The sequence below is a fragment of the Podarcis filfolensis genome, assembly GCF_964270895.1.
Source record: "Podarcis filfolensis genome assembly, chromosome: 1".
In the NCBI taxonomy this organism is placed as follows: domain Eukaryota; kingdom Metazoa; phylum Chordata; class Lepidosauria; order Squamata; family Lacertidae; genus Podarcis; species Podarcis filfolensis.
The window spans coordinates 125,639,810-125,652,984 of NC_139604.1; the positions used below are offsets into that span (position 1 = coordinate 125,639,810).

General features: G+C 48.1%; 2 protein-coding genes across 4 annotated transcripts in view; both read right to left on the reverse strand.

The window, feature by feature from the left end:
- The window catches only part of PPP1R36 (protein phosphatase 1 regulatory subunit 36), a gene marked incomplete at its 5' end in the record, with an annotated part of 71,037 nt that overhangs the window by 52,769 nt on the left and 5,093 nt on the right, over positions 1–13,175 (reverse strand). The gene's annotated exons all lie outside the window — the stretch shown is intronic.
- On the reverse strand, positions 3,176–12,724 carry ZBTB1 (zinc finger and BTB domain containing 1). 3 transcript variants are annotated; one of them, XM_083613957.1, is made up of 2 exons: positions 12,363–12,724; positions 3,176–5,780 (listed from the first exon to the last, which is right to left on the reverse strand). In XM_083613957.1, exon 2 carries the CDS (start codon positions 5,758–5,760, stop codon positions 3,634–3,636), a length of 2,127 nt encoding a protein of 708 aa, XP_083470083.1. In that variant the 5' UTR covers positions 5,761–5,780; positions 12,363–12,724; the 3' UTR covers positions 3,176–3,633. The 3 variants fall into 3 exon arrangements, with proteins under 3 accessions (XP_083470083.1, XP_083470084.1, XP_083470085.1); XM_083613958.1 differs by having other exon boundaries at positions 12,248–12,724; XM_083613959.1 differs by lacking the exon at positions 12,363–12,724 and adding an exon at positions 6,596–7,745.

Genomic DNA, 13,175 nt, shown 5'->3' on the forward strand with positions numbered 1-13,175 from the left:
AACCCCTGCTAGGTATAAGACTGGAACAAATTGCAGCATAGAGCACATATTGTGGCCTGTTACATTCTCTCAGGGGATGCGGGTGGCGCTATGGGTTAAGCCACAGAGCCTAGGACTTGCCGATCAGAAGGCTGGTGGTTTGAATCCCCGTGACGGGGTGAGCTCCTGTTGCTCGGTCCCTGCTCCTGCCAACCTAGCAGTTCAAAAGCACATCAAAGTGCAAGTAGATCAATAGGTGCCGCTCCGGCGGGAAGGTAAACGGCGTTTCCGTGTGCTGCCCTGGTTTCGCCAGAAGTGGCTTAGTCATGCTGGCCACATGACCCGGAAGCTGTACACCGGCTCCCTCAGCCAATAAAGCGAGAAGAGCGCTGCAACCCCAGAGTCGGCCATGACTGGACCTAATGGTCAGGGGTCCCTTTACCTTTACCTTACATTCTCTCAAGAGCTCCCAGTGTTTGCAACAGTAAGCAAGAGGCCTCTGAAATCCGCAATGGGCCCAGTTTGGCTTGCTGACCCGACCCACAAGGCCTGCTGACCCGACCCACAAGTGTCAGCAAATACCGTTGAGCCTTATGGAACCCATCTCAGAGGCCCAGTTCACTCGCTCACTTAACTTGGCTGGCCAATGTCTTCATATGGCAGAACAGCAGGTGCGTCCTCTGCCCTGCACCAGTCAGGCAACATCATGGACACAGCACCATAGGCATGACCACCAACTGCAGACTTCAGATCCCACAAAGGTGTTGGTAACTGGACAGGTTTATTAACGTGGGTTGCATGCAGCTCCCTTGCTTAATACAGCTCCCTGGCTTCCTCCTAGTTCAAGGCGAGAGAGGGAGTGATTTGGAGACTGTATTGTATCTAAGGAGACAGCACACTGCTAATTAACTGTCCCTGAACATAGTGTACACGACGCCCAGTTAGTGCAGCTCTTGTCCCTTAAAAAGCAATGGGCGACTGGTTATCCACTAGGGGGCATGAAGCATTTGCTGCAGAGAGGAGAGAGGCTCACACCTTCCTATATCATGTGAAAGTAGTAAACTGAGAATTAAACCAGTGTCATTTGTACCATTATTATTGTTGAGAAGTGCAGTTTTAAATAAGGGGTCATTCTGTATCTTCCATCCATTCAAGCAAGAGGTATTATGAGAGTTCAAATGTACATGTCGGGGGGGGGGACACTCAATGAGGGTGCAAAACAGGTGTGGGGCTTGGCCATGGGAGAAGGGTGTGGGCAAGGGCCAAATTAGAGAGGCTTGCAGGGCGGCACTTGGCCCCTTGCCCTACAGTTCCTGTCTTAAATGAAGGTACAACCTGCCACAGGATCTGAGTTTGCAATCTTCAAACCACCCAGCATTTATTTCTGTTCCAACAGAAGCATGCATGTTTTAGATTAGTCACCAGGCAGAGCTCATACATCAACTGAAACCATTCTAAATGGTGAATGGTTGGAAACAATACAAGCTTCTGTAGAATGTGAAAATCAAAGACGGCTTGTAGTCTGTTTTGCAACTTGGGAGACAAAGAGAACTTTTCCACTAACTAGAGCTCTGCCTCCGTTCAGATCTGCAGTCTTTGCACAGTAAGACATAGGATATTACACTGAGGGTGGTGTTGTGTACGGTAGTTACATTTTCCACTTTTCGCACAGATAATTTTGGCCCTCATTAAGTAGACATGGCACCATAGATCTGGGACAAGCATCTTGGGGTATCCTCCTTATTGGGCTGCCCATTCCTCCCACACTTCACCACCAGTTTTTCCTGTTATTTTTAATGAAGAATTGGTACTGTGGTAGCCATTAATTGAGGTTTTGGTTAATACAGTACAGCAGCAGCAGCAGCAGCAGCAGCAGCAGCAGTAGTAGTAGTAGTAGTAGTATTTATACCCCGCCCATCTGGCTAGGTTTCCCCAGTCACTCTGGGCGGCTTCTAGGGCATATAAGGTAAAGGTAAAGGTACCCCTGCCCGTACGGGCCAGTCTTGCCAGACTCTAGGGTTGTGCACTCATCTCACTCTATAGGCCAGGAGCCAGCGCTGTCCGCAGACACTTCCGGGTCACGTGGCCAGCGTGACAAGCTGCATCTGGCGAGCCAGCGCAGCACATGGAACGCCGTTTACCTTCCCGCTGGTAAGCGGTCCCTATTTATCTACTTGCACCTGGGGGTGCTTTCGAACTGCTAGGTTGGCAGGCGCTGGGACCGAACGACGGGAGCGCACCCCGCCGCGGGGATTCGAACCGCCGACCATGCGATTGGCAAGTCCTAGGCGCTGAGGTTTTACCCACAGCGCCATCCGCGTCCTTCTAGGGCATATAAAAACATAATAAAAAGTCAAAACATTAAAAACTTCCCAATACAGGACTGCCTTTAGATGTCGTCTAAAAGTTGTGTAGTTCTTTATCTCCTTGATGGAAGGGCATTCCACAGGGAGGCCACCACTGCTGTGAAGGCCCTCTGCCTGGTTCACTTCTCGCAGTCAGGGAACTGCCGGAAGTCCCTTGGAGGTGGACCTCAGAGGAGTTGTCGTCCAAAGCATGGAAAGTAGCAAGGGTGGGGAAGACTGTTTTAGAGTATATCCTGGATGTTTTACATTGTGCTTATGCTGCAACATCCTGATTTTTCTGTTGCAGCACGTCTGCACAGCAGAGAATTCCTGTGGATGTGCAGTACTCTCATTTCACCCCAAGATAGCATTGCAGAATGAACTAAAGTCACCCAAAGTGCTCTGGATCATGAGATTTAAATATCAAACAAGATGTCTGTGATAGCCAATATATACATTAAGTTATAAACCCAATGGGTTTTACTCAGTGTACTCACTGGAATTAATAGTCCTAACTTAGTAACATTAATTTCACTGGGTCTACTCTTGAGTAAAACTTAGCTGACTACCACTCAATAGGTACAGTCCAACACAGCCCATTGATTTCAACAGGCTTAAGCATGCTTACGCTATGTGTTGGGGTGTGGCCAGTGGATATTTCTTCCCAATCCCTGCACATATTAAACATTATGCAGTCTTGATTTTCACATGAAGGTTTACTCCCCATATGGGACAGCTGCATATTCCTGCATTGCAGGGGGTTGGACTAGATGATTCTCAGGGTCCCTTCCAACCGTACAATTCTTCGATTCTATGCACATGGAAATAGAAAAGGAGACAGCTTACATTGATGGAACTGAGAAGCTGTTTAATAGAAGCCAGTGATTCAGGTAATACTACAGTGTGCTTTTGAAGTCTAGAGTTTAAAAATAATGATTTGATTCATCTACTTAAGACAGCAGGGGGGAAACAGAGAAACAGAACTTAACATGAGGCAAGAGTAAAAATGCAATAATTAAACATTTGGTGCTTTTTATGAACTTTAATACCCTAACAGTGCAATTCCATAACTATTTACTTAGAAGAAAGTCCCATTAAGTTCACTGGGGCTTACTTCCAGGTAAGTGAGCATAGGATTGCAGCCTAAATGAAGAAGCACATGATTTAAATGTTCTTTTAAACAAACAAACAAAACCAGAACATTTCAAAACAGGCCATTTAATTTTTTAAAAAATGTATGATTGTTTGCTATGCTTTGGTGTTCCACTTGCTTTTGTTTAAGTTCTTGCCAATAAGCGTTATTATGCATTCATGTTCTTTTCAAATGTTTGGCATTATAGTGAGATCTCATATCTTTCCTCAGATTAAATTTGGCGCCACATACGCCACATGTATAGAGGTGAACATCCATGTGCTGCTCGAGTTGTTCATTATTTGGGAAAATCTGAAAGCAGACCTGGCATATTGTCTCTCCAGCTGACAGGTGGGATATCATGTGCCGGACATGATCGTGCTTCCGGAAGTTTCCTTGGTCACAAATGGAGCAGACATACCTGGCCATGCCCTTGTGCATGTCGTTGTGAAGGCGCAACTGGCGCTCTCTTAGGAACTGCTTGCCGCATGTCTGACAAGCAAACTGTTTTTCCTTGGTGTGCACCGTGTAGTGTTCCCGTAAGTGGCAACGCTGATAAAAGCCCTTCCCGCAAAGATTGCAGAAATGCTTGCGTCGATGGTCTCTTTCATTCTCTTCCATCATGGCATTCTTGAACAGATCTTGATCCAGGCAGCTGGACATGTGCTCAACCACCAAATTCTCTGTCTCAAAACGCAAACCGCAGTTAGGGCACCGGAAAGGGCAAGCTGAATCCCTGTAGAGCTGTTTCTTAGGAAGACTGTTCATCTGGAAATGGCCGTCTCCGAACTCGTCCAGCATCTCCACGTACATCATCTCCTGGATTTCAGATTGCTCCTCGGGGCTTTCTTCCAAGTCAATTTTCTCCTCCATGTTCCTTAGGCCATTGGTGGTCAAGTCTTGGGGCTCCCCGCAGGACTGCGCATGATCCTGCAACTGGCGCCCTTTCACCAATATCTGGCCACATTTCCCACACGCACATATGTTTTCTATGTGCTTGGACAAGTAATGAGAAGAGAGGTCTTCCTCAGTGATTGTCTGCCCGCACAGTTCACAGGACGCATTTTCTGGGCCCTCCTCGACGGCACTGACTTTACTGTTAAGGACCCTGGTGCTTCTAAAATATTTCCTGGCCTCCTCATCAATAGGCATGTGGGGTTTTAAGAAAGCTTTCCTAACACGCCTGTTTTCACTGACCTCTTCCTCAATGTAGTACCTGTAAACCGGGTCATCATCATCCAGGTCGTCGTTGTCAGTGGAATCGTTGCCGTCGGTCACCTTAATAATGTTAAACTCTTTCAGGTCGTCGATGGGGTTGTCCTCTGGCTCCACCTTAACAATGATCCTTTTCCTCTCCATGGCTCGACTCCGCTGTTTGCCCAGCGCCTCCAACGAAACGCTAGTGCCTTTCCCGCTAGTTACATTCGACGCTGGGGAGGATGACCCATCCGTCGCTTGGCTTGCCTCTGCTTTGAATTCGTCCAGCTGGGGAGATGGGGTTTTAAGGGCGGAGTCTCTCTCGCTGCTGTCTTTCTTATCGGCCCCGTAATACCTGGCGTTCTGATAGGAGTGCCTGTTCGTGCAGGACATGATGTGCTCGTCCAGCAGCCGCTCACAGCTGAAACTGAAGCCACAGCCGTCGCAGGTGAAGCTCCTCCCAAAGCGGCGCGATATGGACACTCGGTCTTTGGCGCCAGAGGCCTTGCGCACAACGCTCCCTTTGCAGCTCTCCAACGGCTGCTCGGATAAGCTGCTCAGCCGCAGAGCTTCGTCGCTGACCTCCCTGCTCTGGGATGTGCTCACCGTCGAACTTGGAGGCTCAGCACTGCACCTGCTCGCTTCACTCCCGCTTCGGGCCAGCGTCTCTTCGTACATCCGCACGCCAAAGACCATTTTGCTATTTTGGGTGCTGGAAGCGGAAGAGGAGCACCGCAAACCCGAGGAGTTTGTGTCCTGTATGTCTTCCAGACATTCCGGCACGTTGTACAGCTGCAGCGAGTTCATGGCCACCTTGAACTGCTCAAAGTTGTTGGGGGCTGTCGCGATTTTCCCCAGATACATGAACTGCAAAATGAGATCAAAGCACTCGGCCGTGATCTTCATGTTGCTGAGGTTCAGTTGCGCCGTGCTGTGCTGCTGGCTCATGAAAAACATCCTGAAATAAGAGCTGCAGGCGGCAAGGACGGCTTTGTGCGCCTGGAAGTAGATGTCGTCAATCGCAATGCAGCAGTCGCAGAGAAAACCCCACTCTCTTTGGTTGTTGAGCTGCTGGAGGACATAGCTGCTGTGGCTGGTCCTTGCCATCTTCTGCCAGAATCACGGCCCTGTGCAAACAAGAGGAAAAGGGAGGAGGAGAGAAAAAACATATATACAGCTATCAGCTAGGTTTTGACAACTGAAACAAGAAGAGCCCCACTTTCTCATGATCCTAACCAAGGGATGGCCAACATCATGGTACCCTTCTAATTCTTCTGTTGGACTCCATCTCCCATCAGCCCCAGCCAGCATAGCAAATGGCCTGGGATGATGGGAGTTGTAGTCCAGCAACATATTTGAGGGCACCATGCTGGTTATCTTTGCCCTAACTGATTACCATACTAGCCAAGGATGAATGCATTTTGATATGCTTCTGGAGTCGAATAAGAGGCACAGAAGACCTCAGGGAATCTGTGTTGTAAGTGTGTGTGTGCTGGGGTTACTCACTGGCTTCCCTGCCTCTACCCAGGGTAATAAAAGTCTGAAGGCACGGTGCTGGAGCCAAGCAGGCCTGCATCTGTGCCTACGCGGGGCCCACATGTATGCCAACTTGGGTTCCATGACAGAAAGGTGGGATATAAAAGAAGATTAAATAAATAAAAAATACTCGCAGGGGCTGAAGAGGGTAGGCTGTGATCCTAGAATTCCTAGGTGGGAGAAAAAGCTTCATTGAAATCAACGTGACTTAAGAGTCTGGTGACACATCGCACATGCCGTGTGAAAAGTAACCATGCCTAGTGGAGCTCGGCTTGTTGAGATTTCCCCCTGAAGGCTGGCGGCGCAGGATTTCAAGCTGCCGCACAGAGAAGCAGGAGCGTGCGCTCAGGTCTCACAAGGCCTCACAGAGAAGCAGATGCTTCTTTGGCACAGCTCAGCAACTAACCTTTCCAATGAGTTGGGAGGGGTATGTTCCAGGGAAAATTAGCCCCTGAAAGATAATGAGAGATAAAGAGAAGAAAAAGTGGCCAGCAGCTCCTGCTTTCTTGCATGTTTGCCTCCTCCTCCCCCCCCCCGCAAGTTTTCTCTAGCTGGCTCCTGCAAGTCTTCAGTAGTCTTACAAGGCAAGATTTGTGGTCTACGTGTATGGGTAATGCACAGGTCCCCAGCTTTTTTGGACCTGGGGGATGATTTTGAAACCTTAGAAAACATCATGGACACTGCGGCAAAACAGCTGAGTGATTTAAATCAGCCTTTTTTTCTAATTAATGTCAGTCGTCTAAGTGAAATCCATCCATCCTCCCAGCCACCGCCGATATGTAATTAAAATCAAATCAAATCAGGAGGGGCAGAGCATGAAGCAGAAGGTCTAGGGGCAATGCGGTGTCTAAAAGCACAATGCTGCAGGACCCTAGGAATAACAACTTGCCAGGCTCGTATTTCCAAGGAATTGTGTTCAGAATTACAGAAAAGGGATATTATGTGCCATAGCAGGAACTGGAGTAAAGCAGGCAAGGTATTATGCTGTGCTAATTATGCAAGTCAAAAAGACCCGGTTTCTAGTATTTGTGTGGCCGGTCCAATCCCAAGGCCTCATCCTGGTCACCAGTCACAGGAGCTGATGGGCTTCCATTAATATACACCCTCTAGACTAGAGAAACAGGGGGCACTTCCTGAGCAGTAAAGTTGTGGTGAAACGCTTGCCCCAATGCAGCCCAGGGCAGGTGTGCTCACCTACTGAAAAAGCACATTGCAGAGATTTGTAGCCATCCTGTTTTTCTTGCTAAGCGGGCTTGCATTTTGGTTTTAATGACCTCATATCATTGCCGCTCCCCTGTCATGTGACAAAAAAGTACTGAGTTTTCAGCTGTGAGGGCTTTAAAAGGATGGGGGGGGGAGCACTCAATTCTCCATGGTGGAATCTCCAAACTGCGCTGTATGATATTTAGGACGATGGTTAATTCAGCTCTGCACATTGCAGAAAGGCCCCATGTGCTGCATTTGCAGTGCACACAATATGTTTCAGCTTCTGTTAACAGCAGACACTTGGAAATGTGATTTAGCTTTGCTGCGAAATGCTATGGGGTCATTCAACCACTCCCATACTTGGGGGGGGGTCAATAACATTATAGTACTGTAGAGGCAGAGAATGATGCAAACTGAGCTAGTGCCTGTCCATCCAAATCACCCAGAGTCTGTGCGTCTGTGTAAAAGGGGGGGGGAATTGCCCCTTCCCATAGCAACTTACCGCACATTCATTTGTCCATTATGGAACTGAACCAGAAGCAACAGATGCTACTGTCTAAATAAGACCCTAGTTTAGGGTGCATCTAGCAATCATGGGTGACCATTACCCCAAGGCACATTCCTCTACTATAGTGATGGCCAAACGTGGCCCTCCAGCTGTTTTGGGGACTACAATTCCCATTATCCCTGACCACTGGTCCTGTTAGCTAGGGATGATGGGAGCTGTAGTCTCAAAAAACGGCTGGCGGGCCAAGTTTGGCCATCACTGCTCTACTATCTTCCGAGACATATGGATGTCAACAACCACCAACATATTTTGTCCTTGTTTGGGACTGTGGTGAAAACGAATCCATGCCTCATTTAGGATTTTCCCATTCTCTGTGCCTGTTTGACCATGCAGGAACTATTTAAAAACCTACCACTCATCTTAGGACATATTAGAAAGAGTTTGAGGAAACCATCATGGGCTGCAAACAGCAAAGAACTGCTTTCTAAGGGCTCATGGAAAAATACCAATTTCTTTAAGGAAATCCCCAAGCACAGCAAGGCGATTCCAAGTGCCCTAGCAGCTTGTTTCTCCCTCTTCACGTTCACAGGATCATGCTCTGCTTTCCCCCTTTTATGTGCGTCCTCCTCACCTTCCCCTTGCAGAGCTAACCATGGTAAGCAAAACACGCAGGTTTGTAGCCATGAATAGAACTTGGTTAGAATTAAGATGAATGCACATGTCATGTTCACTCCGATCATGCAAAGAAGAGCAAATTTGCTTGAGGGGGCAGGGAAAGAGAATATGATCATGGTGGGGTGTTCCTAATCCTAAGGGGCAATTTTACTTCTGCGTTGTGGTCCTTAGCCCTTTTTGCTAAAGAAAACCATTTGCCAGTTTTCACATTCCCCCAACCCAAGCTCTGCCAAACAAACATGCAAGGAGTTTGTTACTGAGAAGCTGGAGCTCCACCGTACCACAATGTGATCTCTCCATAGTCTCCAAAAATAGGCAGGCTTGCTGCCAAAAGTGGGACAGAGCTACAGCAAATATGCTGGATTCCTAATAATGAGAGAGACGTCGCTGTTGCAAAACAGGACTGCTAAGAAGGGCCTTTTATGAGGCCTTGCAAATGGATCCACAGAGGTTACAAGTCTGCATATAAATATCATTATTATTGTTGTTATTATTTGCCACGCGATGCAGAAATAGGTGATTTACAAAAGGAATGCCTATAGAGTCAAAAGCATAGCAATCATCACTATACCAGCACTAGCAAGAAGAATTAAAAGAAAGGAGCAGGAATTATAGAATCACAGAATTGTAGAGTTGGAAGGGGCCCAGAGAATCATCTAGTCCAGAGGTCCTCCAGATGTTTCTGGACTACAACATCCATCAGCCCCAAACAGCACAGCCAGTGATTGGGGGTGATGGGAGGTGTAGTCCAAGAACATCTGGAAGGCCACAGGTTGTGCACCTGATATCCAACGACCTGCAGGACAAGAATCTCAACTAAAGCATCCATGACAGATGCCCATCCAACCTCTGCTTTAAAAGCTCCAAGGAGAGAGTCCATATGGATGCTTCTAGATAGGGGCTCTATGTGACAAGCAGGTCGCTCATCTGCTTGGCATGCAGAAGGTTCCAGGTTCAGTCCCCAGCATCTCCAGGTAGGATTGGGAGAGCTACTCCATCAGAAACCCTGGACAGCTGCTGCTGCCAGCCAGTGTAGACAAAAGTGAGCCCAACAGACCTGTGGCCTGACTTTGTATAAAACAGCAGTTTCAACAGAAGCAAATGCATACTCAGCATTCATCCAGTTTGCAAAAGCTTTCCTCTTGGGCGGCAGGGAGATGGTTCTCTAGCCTCAGGAAACCAGGTGCCAGTTCACATATGTCAACAGCAGCCCAACATATGGAGCAAATTGCCACCATCCTTTAGAGCAATGAATGCAACACGATGGCGATCTTATTAAGCAAACTTGCTTCTAGGGGGTGGCACCAAACAGTGTTTCCTTTTTTGCAAATATCCGTATCCCAATCTTCCTCCAAAGAGTTCAGAGTGGCTTTTCATGGCGGTTGCCTCATTTCATTCTCCCAAGAAGGCAGGCAGGAAACAGAGGGAGTGAGAAGGACAGGAAGACAGATGAGCAGGGAAACCGCTCAGTGGAGCTTCATGGCTGAGTGGGGATATGACCAGGGTTTCCTGCAGCCAAAACAAGCTCTCTTCCAAACTGCATACTTATCTCTCCCCTGCCTTCTTTTATCTATAGCCTGAGTTAACTGCAGTCAAAGACTTATGACTTCAGGTGCGCCTTTTTAGTGAGGTACCAATGGCGTCCAATACATTGGAAAATCCTAAGCTGCAATTGTTCATAAGGCATATTCTTCTATGAGATGTGCAAGAGAAACATTGCCATCACTTTTACAGTTTATTTACACACACACACACACACTTGCAGGATAGTGTATTATCACAACAACCCTGTAAGGAAGGTTAGGCTAAGGAAGACTGAATGGGAACTTGCAGCAGAGCCTTCAGTAAGGCTGTCCCTGAACAGCATTCCTATTGAGATAAAACAGGTTCCCACTATCTGTATTTTCCAAAAACAACCGAAGACATTTTTGTTGTTGTTGTTTCAACAAGCTTTCCCAGATGAATGAAAAAAGTATCTGCCTTAGGTGTTCATTTTGTACCTTTTCCAGTTGTTTTCGTACCGTTTTGAAAACGGTTTCTAGCTGTTCCTATGGTGGTGTCTGTCAACCTCCTCTAGACATATTTTAAAAGGGTATTCCTATATCAATGAATGAAGAATAATTATTAAGATACAGTAATGGCCCAAGGGCAACCAGGAAGCTTCGTAGCTCAATGGGAAGATGAACCCAGGTCTCTGTGAGGTGCAACCAACGAGGCACTTTAGCTGCACGTTGCTCATCCATTCCCACACACAATCTCCCATTTATGTCTAGGGATCATAGAATCACAGAACTGTAGAGTTGGAAGGGACCCTGAGGGTCATCTAGTCCAATTCCCTGCAATTCAGGCATTTCAACTGAAGAATCCCCAATATCTGCTTAAAAACCTCCAATGAAGGAAAGTCCACAACCTCCTGAGTAGTGCGTAGCATTTATACAGTGTGCAAAGCACTCAATAGGTGTTTCTGTCTTGTAATCTTTAAAACACATTGAGGGATCTGCGAAGGGGGGTTAAAAGGTGGGTGAGTGTAACGGACTGAGGCTAACAGGCAAAAAGCTACATATAACGAGTTTGTGGCTGGGGCCACAGTCTAATCACAGACCTGATTTGCAGCTCAGGCTTTTAGGGCCAAAGGAGACACGGAAGATCCCTGGTCAGATTTCCAGAAAGTTCAAAAGCAGCTGCCAGGGAGGTACTGATCTCAATCAGGGCAGTAGCAAGAGGGAGCCTGTGCGCGTTTAACTCTTCCCTTCCACACTGCTTTCCTCGTCTAAAGCATGGGTAGGCAAACTACGGCCCAGGTTCCGGATCCAGCCCAATCACCTTCTAAATCCGGCCCACGGACGGTCCGGGAATCAGCGTGTTTTTACATGAGAAGAATGTGTCCTTCTATTTAAAAGCCATCTCTGGGTTATTTGTGGGGCACAGGAATTCGTTCATTCCCCCCCCCCAAAAAAAATATAGTCCGGCCCCTGACAAGGTCTGAGGGACAGTGGACCGGCCCCCTGCTGAAAATGTTTGCTGACCCCTGGTCTAAAGCATTCCTCCAAAGGTGCGAAGAAAAAGAAAAACGCAGGTTCCTGTATCTGCAAGCTGGATGTCTGGGGGCAAGGCATTTTGATCAGGAATGCAAGGCGGGGAGGAAAGGACTGCTGCCCCATGCCAACCCAACTCTTCCTCCCCTCCCACCCCACAGTTGCTTTTACATCCTTACAGACAAACAAGACCCACGGGAAGATCAAAACGCCTGCGTCGTGCCCTGCCAATGACCACAATGCTACAGGCAGCTCAGCATCCCTCCTCAACGCAGGATGCATCAATCTACATCCACACAACATCTCAAACCTCCAAGAGGGCAGCTTCTCCGGAGTGTGTCAGAAGAAGAGAATATGAGGAGCTCTGGGTGGGTGGCTCAGGACAACATGCCTCTTGACCCAGGTGCTGGCAGGGCTTGAGGAATCACAAAGGGATGCAAGGAACTGGATTATACCAAGCCAGACCATTGGTTTGGCAGCAGTTCTCAACCTGTGGGTCCCCAGATGTTGTTGGACTACCATCATCCCTGAGCTCTGGCCTTGCTAGCTAGGGGTGATGGGAGTTGTAATTCAACAACATCTGGGGACCCACAGGTTGCGACAGGCTGGTCTAGAGCATTGTGTATACACTGACCAGCATCAGCTCTTCAAGCAGGAGTCTCTCTCCCGGTCCTGAATTTGGGATCTACGTCATGCAAAGTTGACGGATGCTCTGCCGCTGCGCCCTTCCCCGATCTGAGCCACCAAACCTGCCCAATTCCTGCAGCTTCGCTTCGTCCGACTCGCTTCCTAAACTTTGTTATCACCATCCTTTCCACATCCTTCCGACATCCTCCTAACAACCGTGAGCCAGGCGTAGCTGCGGCGGCGCTCCTTCCCCGACCGCGATGAGCGCGAGGCTTCTGTTATAGAGCATTGAAAAAATAAATAAACTTGAAATAAACTGCAAAGGGGGCGGAGAGAGGGGCCTTAACGCATGAAACGCAGCAGAGGCGAGCGATGTCTCCAAGCCAAGGAAGACTCCCGGCATCTCCTCCTGTTTTGCCTTCTGCAGGAGCGGTTGCCTAAGCAGCGAGAGCTCCGGTTCACATGCCGCTCATGACATCACCAGCTATATTGGTTTGCAGTCCGACGGAGCTGCAATGGGCGAAAGCACGACTGCAAGCACGCACACACAAAATGTGGTAAGAAAGCATGCAGAGGGGAACAGATTCCGCCTCTGAGAAACTTAACAGGGAGATGCAAAGCGGTCTTCACGCAAGTTATCTATCAGCCGGGCAGGCACACGCTGGCTTCCTGCTTCTGCAACTTGTCCTCCATTCTCATCCGCCCACCTCTCCGCCCACTAATGCAAGAAGAGCGTTTCTTTGAAATGAAGAAGAAGAAGAAGAAATTCTGCCACAGTATTTGCACAATTCCCTAAGCGTCATGGCTCCGGCTGGCTGAATGCGCTAAGGCGGCACTGAGAGAGGTTTCCCAGGCTTGCGTTGCCCGAGAGGGACAAAAACAAAACAAAACAAATATTAGTTGGTTGGAGGCCAACTAACAGAATGTTTCTGAGC

Excerpts from the sequence above, each read along its gene's own strand:
- ZBTB1 (XM_083613957.1), bottom strand. The coding sequence starts at position 5,760 with ATGGCAAGGACCAGCCACAGCAGCTATGTCCTCCAGCAGCTCAACAAC.